Source organism: Myxocyprinus asiaticus, chromosome 12, assembly GCF_019703515.2.
Source record: "Myxocyprinus asiaticus isolate MX2 ecotype Aquarium Trade chromosome 12, UBuf_Myxa_2, whole genome shotgun sequence".
Classification (NCBI taxonomy): domain Eukaryota; kingdom Metazoa; phylum Chordata; class Actinopteri; order Cypriniformes; family Catostomidae; genus Myxocyprinus; species Myxocyprinus asiaticus.
The window spans coordinates 28,493,208-28,513,259 of NC_059355.1; the positions used below are offsets into that span (position 1 = coordinate 28,493,208).

At 38.1% G+C, this 20,052-nt stretch overlaps 1 protein-coding gene across 1 annotated transcript in view; it reads right to left on the reverse strand.

The window, feature by feature from the left end:
- Positions 1-989: 989 nt before the first annotated feature.
- LOC127449391 (VWFA and cache domain-containing protein 1-like) overlaps positions 990-20,052 on the reverse strand; it is a 124,065-nt gene continuing 105,002 nt past the window's right edge. The window contains exons 18-27 of the mRNA XM_051712778.1: positions 19,583-19,682; positions 19,236-19,352; positions 18,725-18,885; positions 17,459-17,545; positions 16,335-16,451; positions 11,936-12,087; positions 11,476-11,637; positions 8,552-8,629; positions 5,458-5,559; positions 990-2,362 (exon numbers count right to left, since the gene is read on the reverse strand). Coding sequence (XP_051568738.1) covers positions 2,115-2,362; positions 5,458-5,559; positions 8,552-8,629; positions 11,476-11,637; positions 11,936-12,087; positions 16,335-16,451; positions 17,459-17,545; positions 18,725-18,885; positions 19,236-19,352; positions 19,583-19,682 — 1,324 coding nt within the window. The 3' untranslated portion in view covers positions 990-2,114. The remainder of the gene's footprint in view (positions 2,363-5,457; positions 5,560-8,551; positions 8,630-11,475; positions 11,638-11,935; positions 12,088-16,334; positions 16,452-17,458; positions 17,546-18,724; positions 18,886-19,235; positions 19,353-19,582; positions 19,683-20,052) is intronic.

Genomic DNA, 20,052 nt, shown 5'->3' on the forward strand with positions numbered 1-20,052 from the left:
ACACACACACACACACACACACACACACACACACTATAAAAAATGTCTCATATTAAAAATGTACTTGGGACGGTACAATTCTCAGAAAGTATTCTAATTCAATAGGGGTTTAAATTAGTTGTTTGAAACCAAAATACAAAACCCCTGCTTGAGAAAAAACACATTTGCACAATTGGGCTTTTGACTCCAAATCTTATCGTTATTAAGATATAGCTCATGATAACTTCCCAATGTGACAACTAGCCCCATACTCCCCATAACAGTCTTCCGCTTGGTGCAGCTGAATTAAGACCTCACTCTAAAAACTTTTCCCCACTAAATACTGAAATGACCTGTTCAATAAAACATTACACAATGAAGCTAATACGGCATCTTTTTATATGACGCTGAATGTAGTTTTGCATATAAATAAACACTAAGTGCTGTCTAATTGTTGCTCAAGTTGGAATGACAGAAGATGACATTTAATGACCAAAACGACAGCAGTCGAATTTATAGTGGAACATTTTTATCACATTCATATTGCATCAGATCTGAATTTTATCCATTTAAAGTGTAATATAATCAGGTAGGAATGATGATTGCACACCAAATTTGATCTGGCACATAAATGTGATTCGTGTAATTCAGCACGCTCAATTATACTTGCTTAAAACAGTTGGAAAACATCCAAGTTAGATAACTGCCACTGCAACAGATCTAAGATTGGAGCTGAAATTTCCTGGGTATATGGCTGGACAGAAATGACGTACCAATGTTGTTTTGCTCTGATAGCATGTGTTTGACATGATATAACGTTTGACATGCATATGACTAGTGATTTTGGGCATTACTTAAACATGCAACATATTAATTTGAAAACAAAATCCAAATGTTATCATTTGTTGCCTCTTTATCCCCATTCTAATGCTCTAATTTGCAGAATGATTGAAAAATGCTGAACCGAACTCAAACCTTGATGACACAATAAAACACTTCTGACAAGGATAAAATGTTTGTAGTGTACGACACATTTATAGCTACTTTGTTAAACTTTAGATGTATATACATGATATATCATTTCATTTTGAAAACAATAGACACAATCCCTCTAAAATCATAGGAGCACAACATCTACATTTTAGTAGACAGGCAGTTGAACAAAAGTGCACATGGGTCTAGAAGGATTTGAAAAATACCATGGTGTTCCATCAATACTGACTAAAATGACAACATTAATGGAGATGATGCATCTGTACCATCACACATTCACACACAATTACGTACACAAGCACCAACACATGCACATTCTGTTTTTCTATCTCTCTCTCTCACAACAAGTGTAAAATAATAGGGCAGACACAAATACAACGAAAGCTTATACACACAGTGGTAGGACTGAGCAGTCTCTCAGTCATCTTTAAAATATTTCCAACCATCAGGCAGTGGGTTTGAAGGCTAAAACCGTACTGTGTGGAACAGTACACCTTGGTCACACTGCACAGTGTGGAGATTCGCCATCTTTTCGCACACTCACAAATGAAAAACATCACATTTTCAATACTCCACTCGCAGATGGCTGGATTCTGATGTGCAGCACAGGCATTCATGTCTATTGTTCCTTGAAAGACTTTGTTTACTCTCCCACAGGAAATGCTCATGGCATGTGAATGACTCAAATGTTCCATGAATCGAATCCTTCAAGGCTGGAGAAACCATAGCCAGATCCAAAAATGAACTTAGAAGTTAGAAAAGCTGACAAATTAAGTCAGTCAATATCATTTATTTCATTCATTCCTCCATCACAACTCTAGTTAAATAAATAGTAGAAAAATAATCATTTTATCTTCATTGTTTCCTTGGAAAAAAAAAAAAACTTGGAGCTTTGTATGCACCTGCCAAGTCCACACCCTAATTACCTCTAAAGAGGCCAACTGTTCGGCCCCCTCATTAGGTCAGCTAGCACAAAACAACTGCTCCACCAGCAGATGCCCTGGGAAAGGGGAAGTTCTGTTCTTTCCTCTTGGGAGGTAGCAGGGCCTGGTTGGAGGGCTGATGGTGGGTGATGAACAAGGACTGGAGATCAGTGGCTTCAAAAGGCCGGGTTGGTGGTTTGGGGTCACACATGGGCAGGATCAGCACTCGACATCCACGCTGTGCACTGTGACGGCCGCTTGGAGATGGTGCGTGTGCAAGTGCAGGGGGTGGTGTGTGTGGGGGTGTCGATAGGGGTGAAACTTGTGGCTGAGAAGAGCAGCTGTCTGCGGAGGAGTGTCCAGGTCAAGGTCCTCATCGTGGTTGCCCACATCAACGCCCGCTGAAAGAGGATCGTTGTTGCAGGGCGGGTTCTCGCTGTCCTCTTGAGGGCTCATGGTGCTATAGCCTACGTGGAAACAGATACACAATCCATGTTAGAAATCAAAAAATTAAAACCTAGGCACAACAAGAGGAAAGATGAACAAGATTTTTGAAATTGGTGCCAAATCTTTCTGAATGTCTTATAAATTAAAATAGTTTTTTTTTTTACCTAATTTTTTGTTCTACTGTAACTGCCAGCTTTTTGTATCAGAAAATTACAATGTAGAGCGGAAATTAGAGCATCTTATTATTCCTGTCTTTGTGTCATCTTGTGGAAATTGCTGATGGGAACTAGGTGAAGTCATCATGAGCACTTCAATCGCTCATTAATCTAATCACCCTCCTAATCATGTCAAGGCAAATCAGCTTTTATTGTTATTCAACCATGTGTGTACACAAGGAAAAAAAAATTTTTTTTACAGGTCTGGATAGTATTTTTTATTTTATTTTTTAAAGACTATTTTTAATTTTAAAGCTGAAGTGTGTAAATTCTGCCCCACTGAATGGAATTGCAAAAATAAACAGTTTTCAACAATATTTCGGAATATGCTCCCGTCTGCTGTTTGTCAAGCAAAAAAATAGTCAGTCAAACCCCAACTCACACCATTGATTAAGTCCATGTTGTTGACAGGTTGCTCAAAACAAACAGGATTTTTTTTTAGCACCACAGATACTCTGAGTTTACGGTTTTTTAGAAAATTTCCCTATGAACTGACCTGTATCTGCATGATTTTATGCACTGCACTGCTGCCACACGATTGGCTGATTAGATAATCGTATGGATGATTGTTGGTGCCAGACGGGCTAGTTTGAACATTTCTGTAACTGCTGATCTCCTGGGATTTTCACGCACAACAGTCTCTAGAATTTACTCTGAATGGTGCCAAAACCAAAAAACATCCAGTGAGCGGCAGTTCTGTGGATGGAAATGCCTTGTTGATGATAGAGGTCAGCATAGAATGGCCAGACTGGTTCGAACTGACAAAGTCTACGGTAACTCAGATAACCACTCTGTACAACTGTGATGAGAAGAATAGCATCTCAGAATGTTATTCTGAGATTCGGGTTGGCGCTGTTTTGGTGGCACGAGGGGGACCTACACAATATTAGGCAGGTGGTTTTAATGTTGTGGCTGATCAGTGTATATGGAGATAACCCCCACGGCTCTACAATAGGAGAGCGTAACGGTCAACTAGCGTGTTACGACAGTAAGTAACCATTTGCGGATACCATATAAATGAGTGGGGAGAGCCGTAAAGTGATACTTACCTTTCGCAAAATCGTCCGTGACTTCTCTTATAAAAAATAAATTTATCAAATGTAAACTCCACACATGGTTAATTCCAAAAGCATTGTTTAGTGTAAAACATGTTTTAAAGATTTTTGCTGTTTCAGCGGCACGAGGGGGACCTACACAAAATTAGGCAGGTGGTTTTAATGTTGTGGCTGATCGGTGTACGTAGTTCTTAATATTTTATTATATTTGTATTATACATATTGTGGCATTATATTTAATGATTGTTTATTAAATTCTTTGGAAAAGTGGTAATAAATTCTTGAGAAAAAATAATACCTGTCTAAAATCTTGATCTTCATGAAAAGTTCATGTCCGTGTTATATTTATGTTATGTCAACCTACAAAATACATTGGCCTGTGTACAACTAAAGCAACAATACAAAAGACAAGAGCATCAGATAGTTGAAATAAATATTAGATATGACAGTTTCTGGCATCTAAAATTGTGTGTGGTAGGAAAGGAGCTAACAAAGGCTACAAAGAAAGAGGGAAGAGTTTGGAAACGTGTTAAATACAGCATATACAGCACAGAGGTCTTGCCCTGCTGTCAAGTGGCCAAACGTCCAGCCACAAGTGAAGTGACATTTGAAACAGGATCGGAGGTGAAAGAAAGGTCAAAAACCTCTCATGATCCTGACTTTGATCAATGTTTGTATGAGCTGTCTCAGTGAGCTGATCTGGAATCAGCCCTAAAACAGCAGTGAGCATGAAACAATTGATGAAAATGTTGGGAAGCTGTTTCTGGATCAGGATCTAGCCCTGAAACATTTCAAAGAGCTAAGCTAGCAAACAAGTGCAGCAGGCTTTGTATGAACAGCAAAAAAACAAAAACATGAAATCCAACTTAATAAACTTCATCCATAAACGGTTTGAAATGACTCAGGATGTGATAGATGTGTAACATCATACAAAGTGCACAATATACTCGTTTTTGCTCACTCTTTCCTACTACAGCGAACTGTGTGATTCACTATGTAGTGAATAGTGAACGAGCCAATGAGTCAAACAATACCGAAAACCAAAGTACAATCAGTCTGTCCTAAAGATTGGATTTGAAAAACAAAATGGTATTTATATGCAGTGTGAAAACGTATCTCTGTTTGGATCAAGTCTTTAAACCTCAATCTAAAGCCAGTGCTCATATTTCTACATTGCTTCTGGCGAAAACCCTGTGTGTTGGTGGAGCGGCAATGAGTAAGAACACCCAGAAAAAGGCTTCAACGCTGTGTTCCTGCATACAGTACATGCACTCAAAAGCCAAATCAATATTTCCTTAAAACGACCCCTTAAGCTGAATGACCGAGCAGCCAGTGGGAGGTGACCTTTAAATCTGAAAAATACAGAAAATAAACTTTTCAGAGACTTCTGTGCTTGATCTTTGCCATCTCTAACTGTTCTCGCTATCACTCAATCTACCCATTTTCTCTGTCTTTCTTCTTCCGGCTCTCTTGTTGCACCTCTCCTTGTGGAATAGGGCTGCCCTTTCTCCTCTAGCTGGTTACACAATGAATTCTAGAAAGCCCTGTCCCTTAAGGGAGGCAGATATAGTCTGTGCTGTAGACTCCGTGTAACCCAAGCCTTGAGCTTCCAATGAAATAGAGGCTAAACACAAGCATAAACTAAGGTACAGGGCTAGGCTTTGCTTTCTTTCAATAATATAACTCCTTTTTGTGAAGCACATTTTATTTTTAGGTGAGAAGTTGTATGGTCACAGTTTTGAATTCGTCGATGACCCTTGTTTCAAAGGGATATTTTCAAATTGACAAATATCTTTTTCCTTTACAGTTAATTCAAGGGAAGAGTGCAGAAACACACAGGCTTACCATGGTCACTTTCAGTACCCGACCGGCCCCAGTATCTCCGCCTGCGTTCTGGACTGTGTGTGTGCCTTTCAATAACAGCAGCAATGAAACGTGTGTTACTAACTGCAGAGAGAGACAGAAACAGAGACAAATGGTCATGTAACAATAACACACTTGGATAGCTGGTTGACCTAAGCCCAGTGCAGGAGAACAGAAAATACAATAGGCAATAACACATAAATATTTCTCATCCATAAAGACACGTTCTAAGGTGATACTGGAAAAGATTTCCCAGCTAACCATGAGGAAAAATTCAAAAGCTACATTCACACCTTAGCTGAATGTGACCCTAATGATTTTATGCTTAAAGGCACAGTTCACACAAAAATGAAAAATCTCTCATCATTTTCATTCTTCTGCAGAACACAAACAAAGATTTTTAGAAGAATATCTAAGCTCTGTAGGTCCATACAATGCAAGTAAATGGGGATCAGACCTTTATAGCATTAAATCACATAAAGCAAACATAAAAGTAATCCATAAGACTCCAGTGTTTCAATCCATATCTTCAGAAGCGATATGATAGGTGTGGATGAGAAACAGAACAATTACACATTCACTTTCAGAAGTGAAACTAAACAGGCACCACATGTGACTTTCAGATGTAAAAGTGAAAGTGAAGATTTAGAGTTAAAAAATTAATTAAACTTTGATCTGTTTCTCACCCACACCTATTATATCGCTTCTGAAGATATAGATTTAACCACAGTCTTATGGATTACTTTTATGTTTGCTTTATGTGATTTTTTGGAGCTACAAAGTTCTGATCACCATTCACTTGCATTATATGGATCTACAGAGCTGAGATATTCTTCTAAAAATCTTTGTGTTCTGCTGAAGAAAGACAGTCATACACATCTGGGATTGCATGAGGGTGAGTAAATGATGCAGTCTCTCAGTCTCTCATTTTTGGGTGAACTATCCCTTTAAATTTGCAAGGTTGTTCCCATGATATTTTAAATGTAGCCCATATCAGACACTGGTCTGAACAGCCAATACTCCAAAACTGACCTGTCTGCGTATAACATGTTGTAACAATGTCATTACATTTGACATATTACAATAATGAACATGCCAGGGTTTGTTATACGCATGCAGTTTAGTTTAGGAGCATCGGCTGTTCAGACCTGCGTACATTTAAAATGTCATGTGAACAACCGGATTTAAGCAGAAAATCAGATTTGGATCACATTCAGCTGTGGTGTGAGCGTTGCCAATGATGTCTCACTAAGACATCCAAAACCCCATGTCATTCTTTTCAAACATTGCTTTATTATTTTGACTTTATGATTAAACACACCTTATTGCAGGCATGTGCAGAGGGGCTGGCTTGAGGGGCTCGAGCCCCTGACCTTTTACTGAGATGCCCCTCTGACGAAACAGTGGCACAGCCATGGGTGTTCCAGGGTTTGGAAATTCCACCCAAAATGAAATGATTTTTTTTTTTAAATGCTTAATAGTATTGTAAAGGTGTAAAAATGCATTCATTTAAAATTCAATTAAGAAAGTTTAGTTCGTATTTCTGCCTCATTGTTCATAATTTCGCTCAAGCACAATAAGTTGACTTACAATTACGATATATCATGCATATCATGGAATATCTGGAGAATAGACTTGGAAAGGTACGCAATACTGTACAGCGCCTTTACTCACGATCATTATTTGTCCTTAATGTGTTACATGCATCAATTTGTGTTCGTTTGCATAAAGTCTGAAATATTACTGTATCTTTTAAGTTTATTCATATTTGCTCAAAAATGTATGTAACAACCATATTATTTTTCTTTTTTTTTTAATTATGAACCAACCCTCCCATACCTCTGTACTTCATGAATACAAAGAATGTTCTGAAAGGATTTTGAATCTTCTTATAGTTTCTAATCATTCTTCTGTTCAACACAATGCATTACACATATTTCTTATCCACAAAAGTTTTTAAACCAGTAAATTTAACCTAAACCCAGGTGTGTTAATTTGCCTGTATAGTGCAAATTATCCCAACATTTATATTTTCGTCTTCAACATACACTGGAATCTAATTATGAATGGGACAAAAAGTGAATTATGACAAATTGTTAAGCCTAATATTTTGATACATTAACAGGTCTATCTACTCTGTTGATAAAAGTGTTGTTACTTATTTATTTTTTTAAGCATTAAAACAGAAACATAATTACAGCAAAAAAATAAACTGAGGTTGCACATGCGCACCAACCCAGTGCGACGGAGATCGCCCAATCGACAGACAATTTTGAAGCGACTGCCCCTTTAAAAAGGTTTAGAGCCCCTGCCCCTTAAAAATGTGTGTGCATGTTGCTGACTTTATTGGATGTCTGATGAACACCTCATAATCAAAGCACTGTTGGTAGAGTATCCGACAAATTGTTGAATGTCAGGCATTTTCTGTGTATTGACATTATGTCACAAACACTGTTGAAAGAGCTTAACTTGTATTGAACACATAACATTCTTTTAATGCCCCTGCACACCTCTACTCTGTGGTATAGTTCACATTTCTCCTTATTTCCAATTCTTCACTGTGATTATCCATTTTTATATCCATATTAACTGATACTGAAACACGTGCCACTTTTTAGATAACTTACAGCTAATTAATAAAGTATTGTGAAATATAAATGACAAAATAAGAATAAATAATAAATAAATAAGAATGCAGATTGGGAACACATTATCATATTGTCACTAAAGATGAGACCAATTATGACATCAGACTAACCCAAATGGCTGTTTCAATTTCAATTACCAGGCAAGAATGACAGTACCATTTTTTGCATAAATGCCCACTTTTTTCACTGGGAGAATAAAACAGCACACCCTTTACAAAGATTCAAGGATTATCAGCCATTTGGGAGTCTGATGCATTGAATTAGTGAAAAACAGCATTAATGGTGCGGAGTACAATACTGCAGATTTGCTTACTTGCACATAAAAACCCTCAGTGTAATTACTAATGCAAAAATGGGCATTAAAGGTTGTATGTTAATCTGTGTGTAGCAGTGCCAGGCATGCAGGCAGACAGATGAGTACATCTTACTTATTCCTCTGTCTTCGTGACCATCTTCATCTCTGTCATCTCGTTCATTTTCCAAGTTAGACATCCGCACGGACATCTCTGTCGAGAGAAAGGGAGGAGACAGGCAAACAGGCAAAGAATGAGATCAGAAAGATGAAGCAATCCTTAACATATCTGACGTAATATACAGTGGGGTTCAAAATTCTTGAATCCACATGTGCAATCCAGTTTTTTTGCATAATAATGACAGCAGAATAGCCATATAGGTGAAAACTTTAAACAAAAAATGAACACGAATTCAGAGTTTCTTAGTATTTAGCATGTCCCTTTTTGCTTTAATGACATGCACTTTTGTTGACATGGAAAACCTCATGATCCATGTCATGCCAGAGGGTATTATGTGTGCTTCAAAGCACAATTAACACAGTCAATATCACAAACATGCTTTTTGGATGACCTGGAAATAGTACAAAATCTTAAATATTTCTTATTCATTTTATGTCATAAACTTTCTGTTTTAATTTTTCTATATCTTAAACTTTTAGTTCTTACAGGTTTAAGTTAGATATTGAACACCAGTCATTTGTATATCGTTATCTTGATTTGTCCAGTCTTTCTTTAAAGATGGCAGGCATCAAATTCCCTAATTCATTGACATAACTTCCAATGCTTTTATTCACTGAATACTTATCAGACATGAAAAATGCTGAAAAGAGCCCATTCAAGGGCATTTAACATTCCAACCAATTCATTTCCAAAACATGCATTCAGACAAAAGGTGCACACTCTGACAGTATTTTATAACTGATTCAAACTGATTGTACATTGCATCAGACCATCAAGTCATAGCTATGCTTCCTAGAACTCCTGCACATTTAGGCTGAATTTGACTTGGACATAAGAGAGCAACCGGAAGGAATGAGGGAATTCTGTTCTTCAAATTACAGAATGCCATCCCAGATGTGTATGACTTTCTCTCTTCTGCAGAACACAAAGATTTTTAGAAGAATATCTCAGCTCTGTTTGTCCATCCAATGCAAGTGAATGGTGACCAAAACTTTGAAGCTTCAAAAAACACTTAAAGGCAGCATAAAAATAATCCTTACGACTTCAGTGGTTTAATCAATATGTTCTGAAGTGATCCAATCGGTTTTGGGTGAGAACAGGCCAAAATCGAACGCCCTTTTCACCGTACATCTTGCCATTGCAGTCTCAAGGCACGAACATGATTAAAGCTTGATTACACTCCCTAGTGCTTAACGCATGCGCAGAGCGCTAGCAGAGATTCTTTTATATACACCGATCAGCCACAACATTAAAACCACCTGCCTAATATTGTGTCGGTCCCCCACGTGCCGTCAAAAGTGCGCCAACCAGCATCTCAGAATAGCATTCTGAGATGAAATTCTTCTCACTACAATTGTACAGAGCAGTTATCTGAGTTACAGTAGACTTTGTCAGTTCAAACCAGTCATCTCTCATCAACAAGGCGTTTCTGTCCACAGAACTGCTGCTCACTGGATGTTTTTTGTTTTTGGCACCATTCAGAGTAAATTCTAGAGACTGTTGTGTGTGAAAATCCCAGGAGATCAGCAGTTACAGAAATACTCAAACCAGCCCGTCTGACACCAACAATCATTCAATCGTGTGGCAGCAGTGCAGTGCATAAAATCACGCAGATACGGGTCAGGAGCTTCACTTAATGTTCACATCAACCATCAGAATGGGGAAAAATGTGATCTCAGTGATTTGGACCGTGGCATGATTGTTGGTGCAAGGCACGAGGGGGACCTACACAATATTAGGCAGGTGGTTTTAATGCTCTGGCTGATCGGTGTATATGGAGATAACCCCCACGGCTCTACAATAGGAGAGCGTAACGGTCAACTAGCGTGTTACGACAGTAAGTCACCATTTGCGGATACCATATAAATGAGTGGGGAGAGCCGTAAAGTGATACCTACCTGTTGCAAAATCTTATAAACCATAAATTTATCATTGTAAACTCCACACATAGTTCATTCCAAAAGCATTGTTTAGTGTAAAACATGTTAAAGATTAGTTGAAAGGTGGTCAGTTCAATAAGTGATGAGCTGTTTCCTCACAAAAGCAGTTTATATAGCACACTGAAGCATCTCCTCCATAGACATCCATTAAAAAAAAAGGCCTCGTCTCCTCGCCAGTGTACCGCCCATAGAATGTCTACAGGAGCGCCGCATTATGCTACTTTAGGCTAAGCCTGTAGGCTCCCCTATTAGAAGGGTTCTGGTGCTAGATGGCACTAGGAAGCGTAATCGAGCTTGAAACCATGATCGCCAAGAAGACTCCTAATGTCAAGACTTGCAGTGAAAAGTATGTTTCATTTTGGTCTGTTCTCACCCAAAACAGATTACCTGTAGATCGCTTCAGAAGACATGGATTAAACCACTGGAGTCGTATGGCTTACTTTTATTCTGCCTTTATGTGCATTTTGGAGCTTCAAAATTTTGGTCACCATTCACTTGCACTGTGTGGAGATATTCTTCTGAAAATCTTCCTTTGTGTTCTGCAGAAGAGAGAAAGTCATACACATCTGAGATGGAATGAGATTGAGTAAATGATAAGAGAATTTTTTTCACAGCTCTGGGTGAACTATCCCTTTAAAATGTAATAAATTGTGCTGCCTCTAAAAAAAACAAAAAAAAAAAACAAAAAAAAACTGTGCTCTTTTGCTGACACAACCAATCCATCCCTCTAATTTTGCAACCTTTCCCCTGTAACTTCCTGTCATAAAGAGACCACTTTTCATGATCCAATCGATTTGATGAATACAATCAAGTCCCATCCTACTTTTTTCCATTGAGTTTTGAATATTAATTGAGTTTAATAAAATGAAACAACAACAAACAAACAAAATGAAATTTTTTAGAGTCCAGTGTCCAAACTGAGATTGAGCCATGACTCACCCTGTGTGGCCAGAGGGGACATGTGCTGATGGCTGCGACGGTGGATCTGGTGCCTGTACGCATACACAGCCAACACCAGCACCATGATGCATCCCATAATGCCACCTGCCACTGGCCCCACAGGCGCACTCTTGATCATATTCAGTGAAGCCACCTCCTCATCTGCACAGATGGGGAGAAATGACAAAAAAGGAAAATAATAATAAGATAGGAAGAGTAAGAGCAAATGCACACAGAAACTCAGATCCTCTATTTAAAATGCGTGACTCATGAAACCAGCTGCAAATTTAAATTTCTGTTCATGTCTTGTGTCATCAAATTATGTGTTTCAACTACCACTGATCTTAAAACAAGTGCTAAACAACTGCATAGTTCAATCTGACACATGGGAAAAGCATAGTTCTATTTACCTATGCATGCTAAAGTGCAGTTAATGTGAATACAGAGGTGTCAGGCTTACCTAAAAGACCCAATCCATCCACATAAGGACTCTTGGCACCCACTATACCTCCAAAACACTCTTTTTGCAGGGCACAGTAGGGCTTATCCAGGTGGGTCTTTCCATCGCTGTCCACCATACACCATTCACAGTCCAGAACACCAAAACAATCACTGGAAACACAGTTAAAACACAAAGAACTGCTTATAATGCATAAACACTGCAACATGAAATTGCTGTGGATAGAAATTCCATCTGGATTTCATTTTTGTATACATTTGCAGGTCAGAAGGCGAGTAAGCGACATAAAAGGTAGGGGTGTAACGATCCATCGATCTGGATAAATGCATCGATCAATTAACCAACGATGCGATTTCATCGATTCAATGTGTAAAGATCGATGTATATTTTTTTTTAAGATGCACCTTTAACGCTCTAATGCCAGCCACGTCCATACGCATTTCCGTCATGCAATGAAGCAACCTTAAGAAATTCATCTTGCTTTATAAGCTGAACATGCTTCTCATGTGGGACAATGATGTGTGCGGAGTGATTGAAGTTGCGCTCTGCTCTATCCATGTGGCTCATATACGCGATTAAACCGGGCTTCCCTCAATATGGTGGCACATGCGACACATTTGAATTCTACATGAGAATTTTCAATTTTAAAGCGCTAGGGAGAAATTTAACCATGTCAAATTGCTAAAGAGCCCCGATATTCTGAACAGCGCTGACAAAGGAAAGAGAAAACACCTGCCCTGCACCAATTGCAAGACTTTTCAAATCTTCACATTAACACCCTTACTGATATTTATCCCAGTAAACTGTAACAGAAATGTTCAAAACAACTGTGGAAGTTGTAGCCAAGAAAAAACATGTATAACATGTACTCTCCCGTCGTGTGTATGTATGTATTTTGGATTGAAAGACTTGCTTGACTGCTGTAGTGTTTACCTCATTCTACAAGGCAATGAGCTGTCATCAAACAATTAATGATCACTTGTCTTTTTAATATACTTTTTTTCTGTATTATTAATATTTTCAGTAACTGAAGTACCTTATTTTGTTGTGGAAGTCCCAGTGTGGATACTGGATTTGCACTTTTCAGAGAGCTCAATAAAATTTTGGTAGCATTTTTGAGATAATAAATGTGACTGATTGTGTAAAATAGGCACATAATATCTAATTATCGATCACAGGCCCCAGAATAGAATCGAAATCATATCGCAGCAGACTTTTAGGTATCTGCAAACATCGAATCGCTGGCTAAAGGCCTGTTCACACCAAGTCCATTTTTTTGCTACGAATGTTTGTTCCTAACGAGCTTTTGTACGGTAACAATAAATTCCTATGGCGCTATGCACATTGGGTCTGACAAATCAACCGCCGATAATCAGGTTTTTTTTTTTTTTTTTTACGGAGTGTTCCAATTGTTTTCTTCTTCGGACTGTGATAAAAACTGACTGACCAATGAGATAAAAGCTTTTTGTCAGTCGATGCAGCTGCACAATCCAGCGTGTTGGTAGCGCTGATCAACTGGCAAACTCCAGTATACGTGCAGCTGATACACACCCCTGAAAATTATATAATTAAAAATAGTTGCAATTCATGAACCCTTTGAACTGCAAACATAAACCCGGTCTGTTTTTGAAAGTCTGCTTATGTTTTTTTGTCTTAATGTACATTATTTAATATGAATATCACTGTGCCTGTTATATTCTTATAGCATTAAAAATAGCAGCGAGGTTCAGCAATTAGTTTGAACTGAGCTCGTAGAAAATACCCGAAAAAGACACTTTACATGCTATATTTTACTATAGACAAACGAATTGCAGAATGACACTGCTATTTTTATTTCAAGTGTAATATAACAAAGTATTGCAATCATTTTACTAAAGACTGCGAGCCAGTGTTTTCTTTTATATTCTTTTAATATTCTGCATAGTATTTTATAATATACCTGTTATTCTTAATGTACATTATTCCAAGTGTATTTATATCACTGTACCTTGTGTTATATTATGCAGGCATTAATCCAGGCATTATAAAAAGAGAAGTTGGCTTCAGGTGCCCATTTGTAATATTCTCGTAGCAAAATACATGTGCATATAAATATCCAACAGTGCTCTTTGCTCATCTCACTCACATAACATTTAAAAAAAAAAAACACACAGATTATATACTCCTCAAAATGCATCAACACGATGGAAAGAAAATAATGAATCAGTTATACTGGAATAGGTAAATGAATGCTTTAACAGTGTTCATTATATTAATCTCTAACAGCGGAAGGTGCAGACACAAGACTGGTGTAACAACAGCACCGAAACTACTGTACATGAGTTAAATAGTTTTTTAGTTTAAATTTTTTTTACAGACTCTCTGTGAATAGGCCTTCCGTCAGAGGTTCGTCTCGCAAAATCATCACGGATTTGGTGTAAACAGGCCTTAAGAGAATCAATGGCTGTGTCTCGTTTGGAAGGATGCGTCCTCCGGAGGTCGCATTTCTTGGCCGCATACGTCATCGTTTCAGAAAAGCGAGTAGGACACTTCGAATGCGACCTCCTTTCACGGTAATTCGGAGGATGCATGAGGTGTATCCTTCGTGGGCACTCACAACCCACAATTCTTTGCTTCAACGGAAATGTCTAAAAAAAAATAATAACGCCAATTTGCCCGTAAATATTATGTTCAAACGCAAGTAATGTTAATTCCCAAGTTGAAGTACCTCAGTAGATGGGTGCAGAGTATATAATATGTATAATTATATCAATATATAATTAAAATGAAGTATAAGACTAAAATTACACCTGTAAAATCTATTTTCTTTTCTCTTTACATCTTTATATCTCTCCTCAAATTTACCTAATACTCCTCATTCCCTTCCAAAGGAATTCTGTTCCCTTCTCACTCAAAGGGCTCGCGCTTGTTAAAGAGTGGCGTGCTGTCATAGCAACCATGATACGTTCCGTTTGTCCTACGAAGGCCGTCTCGTTTAAACGAGACTTGTTTAAAGGAGGACGCTCGGTATATTGCAGCCTTCAAAGGACGCGACCTCCGGAGGACGCATCCTTCCAAACGAGACACAGCCAATATAAGATTGTATCGTGAAGAAACTGCCGATTTACACCCCTAATAGTAGGACGCATTAAGTGTTTACACTACACTCCGTACATTAGCAATAAGGTCACATGCTGTTCGGACTTCCTCAAATGTGGTTTTGTTTGATCGCAAACTTGTACCTACACCTGTATGTTGCGTTGTTCACTAGCGGATCACCCAAGACATATGTTAATACCAGGTGTAACGGTAACCTGAATGTCGAATAAGGTAAATGTTTCATTAAAAAATTAAAGGTGCTGTAAGCTATTTTAGCATTCTGAAGCTTTCACGTGACTGAGCCGTTGAATTAGCCACGCCCCGTCATTCCAAAACCCCACTCAAAAATTATCAAAGATAATTTTGAGGCTAAAACAGAGTAGAATAGCTGCATAGTTTGTTCCTGTGGCTGTCAAATTCGACAATGGCACAATAGCGCCCTCAACTGACAAACTTTATGAATCATAGCCTCAATTATCCACTTCGAATGAGAATGAGCAAAATGATTGACAGGTGAAAAGCGTCAATGTACGCGGTTCGCGGACACATTTTTGTTTGCTGTTACAAAGTCTACAGCTGTCACAGAGACCGGTGAGATATCTCAGGACACTTATTTCATTAATATCTTTAAGGGAGTAGGACATTTTTTTTTTTTTTGCTTTTCCATGAAAAAAATTGCTTAGAGCACCTTTAAATGTACTCAATAGTGTTAAAATATGTATTTAATTTCAGTGTGTTAACTTTTATTTTTCTAAATTAATAAAAAATAAATAAAAAAAATAATCACAAATTATATTGTGAGCAACCGTTTGAGTGAAAGACTGAAATTAACAATAAACACGAACTTTAGATTTTAATGACAGTATGCACACAAGCTAGCATGGAACCTGATAATCCATGTTATCCCAGCATGATTTACAAATGTTTTAAAGTGCATGATGTAGAAATAGTGCATAATCTTGACTATTTCTAATTCATTTTACATAAACTTTTCATTGTTTACATTTAAAAAAAATCTGTTACCTTTTGGGTTTAAATGAAAATTGAAATTCCACATTTTAAATGTGGACACAGATTTTTGGAATCCACTGTCTATGGTAACTTATTTAGTTTATAGAGTATATAACTTTGCATGGACCCCTAATAACACCTTCTAATGTATTGTGGTTCTTGGGAAACATGAGTTGTTACGGCTGTGAATAAGTGATTAGCTATATTAATGGAAAGGGGCTGAATCATTACTACTCTCAGAAGGGAGGTCAGTGTTGCTGTTAAGGTCCTGTTAAAGTGCAGGCTGATCACAACTGATATGTGGCCGTACCTGCTGGTGAAGCGCTGACTGCATCTGGTGTTGATACACTGAGGCAGAGTGTCCTGTAGACTGGGCTCAATTACAGTCAAAGACAAAGGCTCCTGGTGCACATCACAGCTCGGGTTTCTGTAGGCACACACAGACAAGAAGGGAACCCGAGTCAGTAAGGGTCTAAATACAACCTACGGCTCATTAAAGTCAAAGGAATATGTAATTACTAACAGTCTGGCAAAATAATGTTCTGTCGATCCAGGACATTTACAGACAACAGATTATAATAAAGATTATTATACACTGAATACCCAAAGACTTCTTTATACTAGCTAGCACTTTGGGGAAAGTTCAGCCAAAAGTGAATAGGCTGTCATCATTTACAACCCTCATGTTGTTCCAAAACCATATGACTTTCATCACAAAAAGATATGTTTGCAGTATGTTATCTTCAGTTACCATTCACTTTCATTGCATCTTTTTTCCATTCAATGAAAGTGAATGGTGACTGAGGGTGTCATCCTTACTATCTCCTATTTGTTTGTGTTTGGAGCAAATTGAGGATGAATAAATTAAAACAGCATTTAAATGTTTGGGTGAACAAGCCCTTTAAGCTGGGACAGGAGAAAGTATTTTCACATCAAATAAATCAAACACTTCACCTTTAATATTTATTAGTATTCAAGTGTATAGTTTCTCCCTGAAATGAGCAGATGGCTGAGTGACAGAAAGATAAATGCCTAGAGATCTCTTAGCTGGGAATAACAAGACAACCCTGAACTGAATGTCTTTTGAGGAACAATTTTGAGCTAAACAGCTAATTAAGGACACAGGTGGCTGGATATCTATTCATTGTGACAAACAAGAACTTGACGAGCAGAAGTGTGTATGTGTGTGACTTAGTGTGAATCTTTCCAGTGCATGCTGATGAGAGTCTGGACATGTGTTCCTCTACTCTGAGCATGTGATTCATTTCAAATGGTCTCTTGATTAAACATCACTGCAGTTTATTCTCCAAGCAAAAAAGAGCAACCTAGGCTTCTTAACACACTGTGTACAACATGTAATGGCTTTAAAATGGGTTTAATGACTACTTGTGTATCCTTTTATAAAACAAGCAAAGATTTCCTGCAGTGGTTTACCTGTTCTCAGCGTTTGTGAGGTTGCCGGTACACTCGTTCACATCTAGAGGGCACTCACAGGGGCACTCACATTCATTCTGCTCCATTCTGAGGTAGATGGGAATATATCAAAAAATTAAAGTCAATTTAGAAGTCTATAATGTTGGTAGTGCCAGGTTTTGTATTAAAATATATTTTTAAATTATAAAATGGATATCTGAAAGTGATGATGTATTTGTTGTCATGTGACGCAGTCATGTGGTCCATTCAACCCAAAACAATCAAGATGGCGGCCCAGGTTGTAGCGGCGTTGTTGTGCCCGCTATTTACTTTGATAGCATTGTTAAAGATAAATGTTACTTTGTACACCTTCACATTGCATTCCTTCAAAGGTGACGGGAAGTTAACTTGGAATTGCTGTCCGGCGTTGGATCACCAGGACAATTGCATTTCTGACTGCACACTGAACGGCGATTTTTCGCATGCGTAGTATTGGGATTTAAGAGTTTTCATACATTTCAGTGTATTATATATATTAAAATATATTTTGTTGACTTGCTATAATTTAAATGAAGCTGGGCCGGAATGTTGGCCTTAATTCTAGGCAATAGGGTGGGCAATAGGATGTCTGTTCATCTGGGGGTCCCCCTTAGTCATTTCACTCTCCGACGTGTAGGAGGCACAAGGAAAATCTAGGAGGGCTTTGTGCCCCACCCCAGCCTTCCCTTAGACCCGACCATGATATGAAGTGTCATAAGTATGAGAATAAGGGAATTTAAGTATTGACAGGCACATTATGTATTAGAGCAGGGGTCCCAATATTTATTTATGTTTTGTCAAATGAACCCCTACGACCTGAACTTTTACTTGAAATACCTCCTGATACTTCAAGTAATGTTCTAACCCTTGAAAAGGTATATAGAACAATATGTTTAATAATTCATTAGTATGGTAGATCAAAGGTAAGTGTAATGTTATGGTTGTTTTAATTTTGCACTTTAATGGTAATTTAAATATGATATATTTTTGTGGATAATTTAATTTGGCATTTCTACCAGTCTCTTGTGAACCCCTGGTTGGGAAACCCTGAATTAGAAGATACGTGTAGTTACATACTATAAAAATAGCTTGTATCTAAATAAATGATTAGCAGGGGTTAAACTGGGATTTTTGAGGTGGGGGAACCCTAAACCCCCTGATGAATTTTACCCCTAATGATCAGACCATCTAATCCTAAAAAAATCAAAATTATGTTACTGGCAGTGTCCATGAGAAGTTAAATGGTACCTGTGGCAGTTGAGACAGAGGCGATCCACAGTACTGCAAGCACAGAATGCCAGCGAATCACAGGTCTCGTTCACAATACCAGCAAACGCATTGGTTCCTGGGATACGGGTGAGCCGGTACTTTGAGCAGTGACTGCCATGCACTAGGTTTGTCAGATCACCCTTTGAAAATAAGTCAAAGTAAGCCATCAAGAAACAAATGCAATTTAGTCAGTGTTTTACTCTATTCACATTAAAACTATTTAAATTATATATATATATATATATATTTAAAGCATTATTAGATGTTCTTTTGTTTAACAGTTGATTAGGTTAGGGAAAGCAATTCCTGCTAAAGAATCCCTGACAGCAAGTACTGCAATTAGAAAGGCATCCACTAGAAGGCAGTCTAATACCATTAGTGCATGAAGATGACCAACTTCACAGCACAAAAACGGCTTTAGGATAAGCAATGATTAGAACTGATTACATAACTAGAATCTACTGAATTTAAATCTACTGATTACACTCACCACAATGCTGGTGTTGAACTTGTAGAAGCGTTGCACAGTGCGATCACTGAAACTGTTGCACAGGTTCTTCTTCACAAAGTTGGGGTGGTTGAGAATGTCATTGGCCACTAGAGGCTCCTAAAGTCAAGCAAAACACGAGAAAAACAAGTTGATGTCAATCTCAATGAGCTTTTTCCCGTGTAATGTATAAAAACCAATCTTAAAATGAAATATGGCCACAGTTCCCTTTTCCTAAGGGCAAAAAAAAAACAGCCTGCACACATTAGAAAACAGAAGAATGCCATGTTGTCACCATTTTCTATTTCAAGAGAGAGGCAAAGTCTGTGCAAAGATCCAAGGTTCCTTACCTTATGGGTGATATGTTGCTGTTCTGCTGGAGCATGGCCCTTGGGATCAATCAGGGTTGGATGGGCCACTAAATATCCTCTGTCCTCCATGATAAAACACCTATAAACCGATAGAGACAAAGACAGACTGCGTCAACCAAGCAATCTGCAACAGACTCAATCTTTATAAAGATACAGACATTTTAATGACATTTAGAGTGGACATGCGGAAGGAAACGGAGCGTTTTACTTCCTGTATGTTCACAGGGTACCATCTGCAGTTCAGAACTGCTTACACTATTGAGATGGCAGTGGCACACCAGGCCATTCCACCTCACTTATCCTGTTTAGTTCCATAGCGTTGAAATCTTACAGAACACTGTGGAGGCCTCCACAGCACCAGAGGACACAAAGATGAAGAGACAGAGAGAGCATGAAGAGGACAAAGAGAGAGAAGAATGGCTAGAAATAGTTAAGTCAGAAAATTAGGG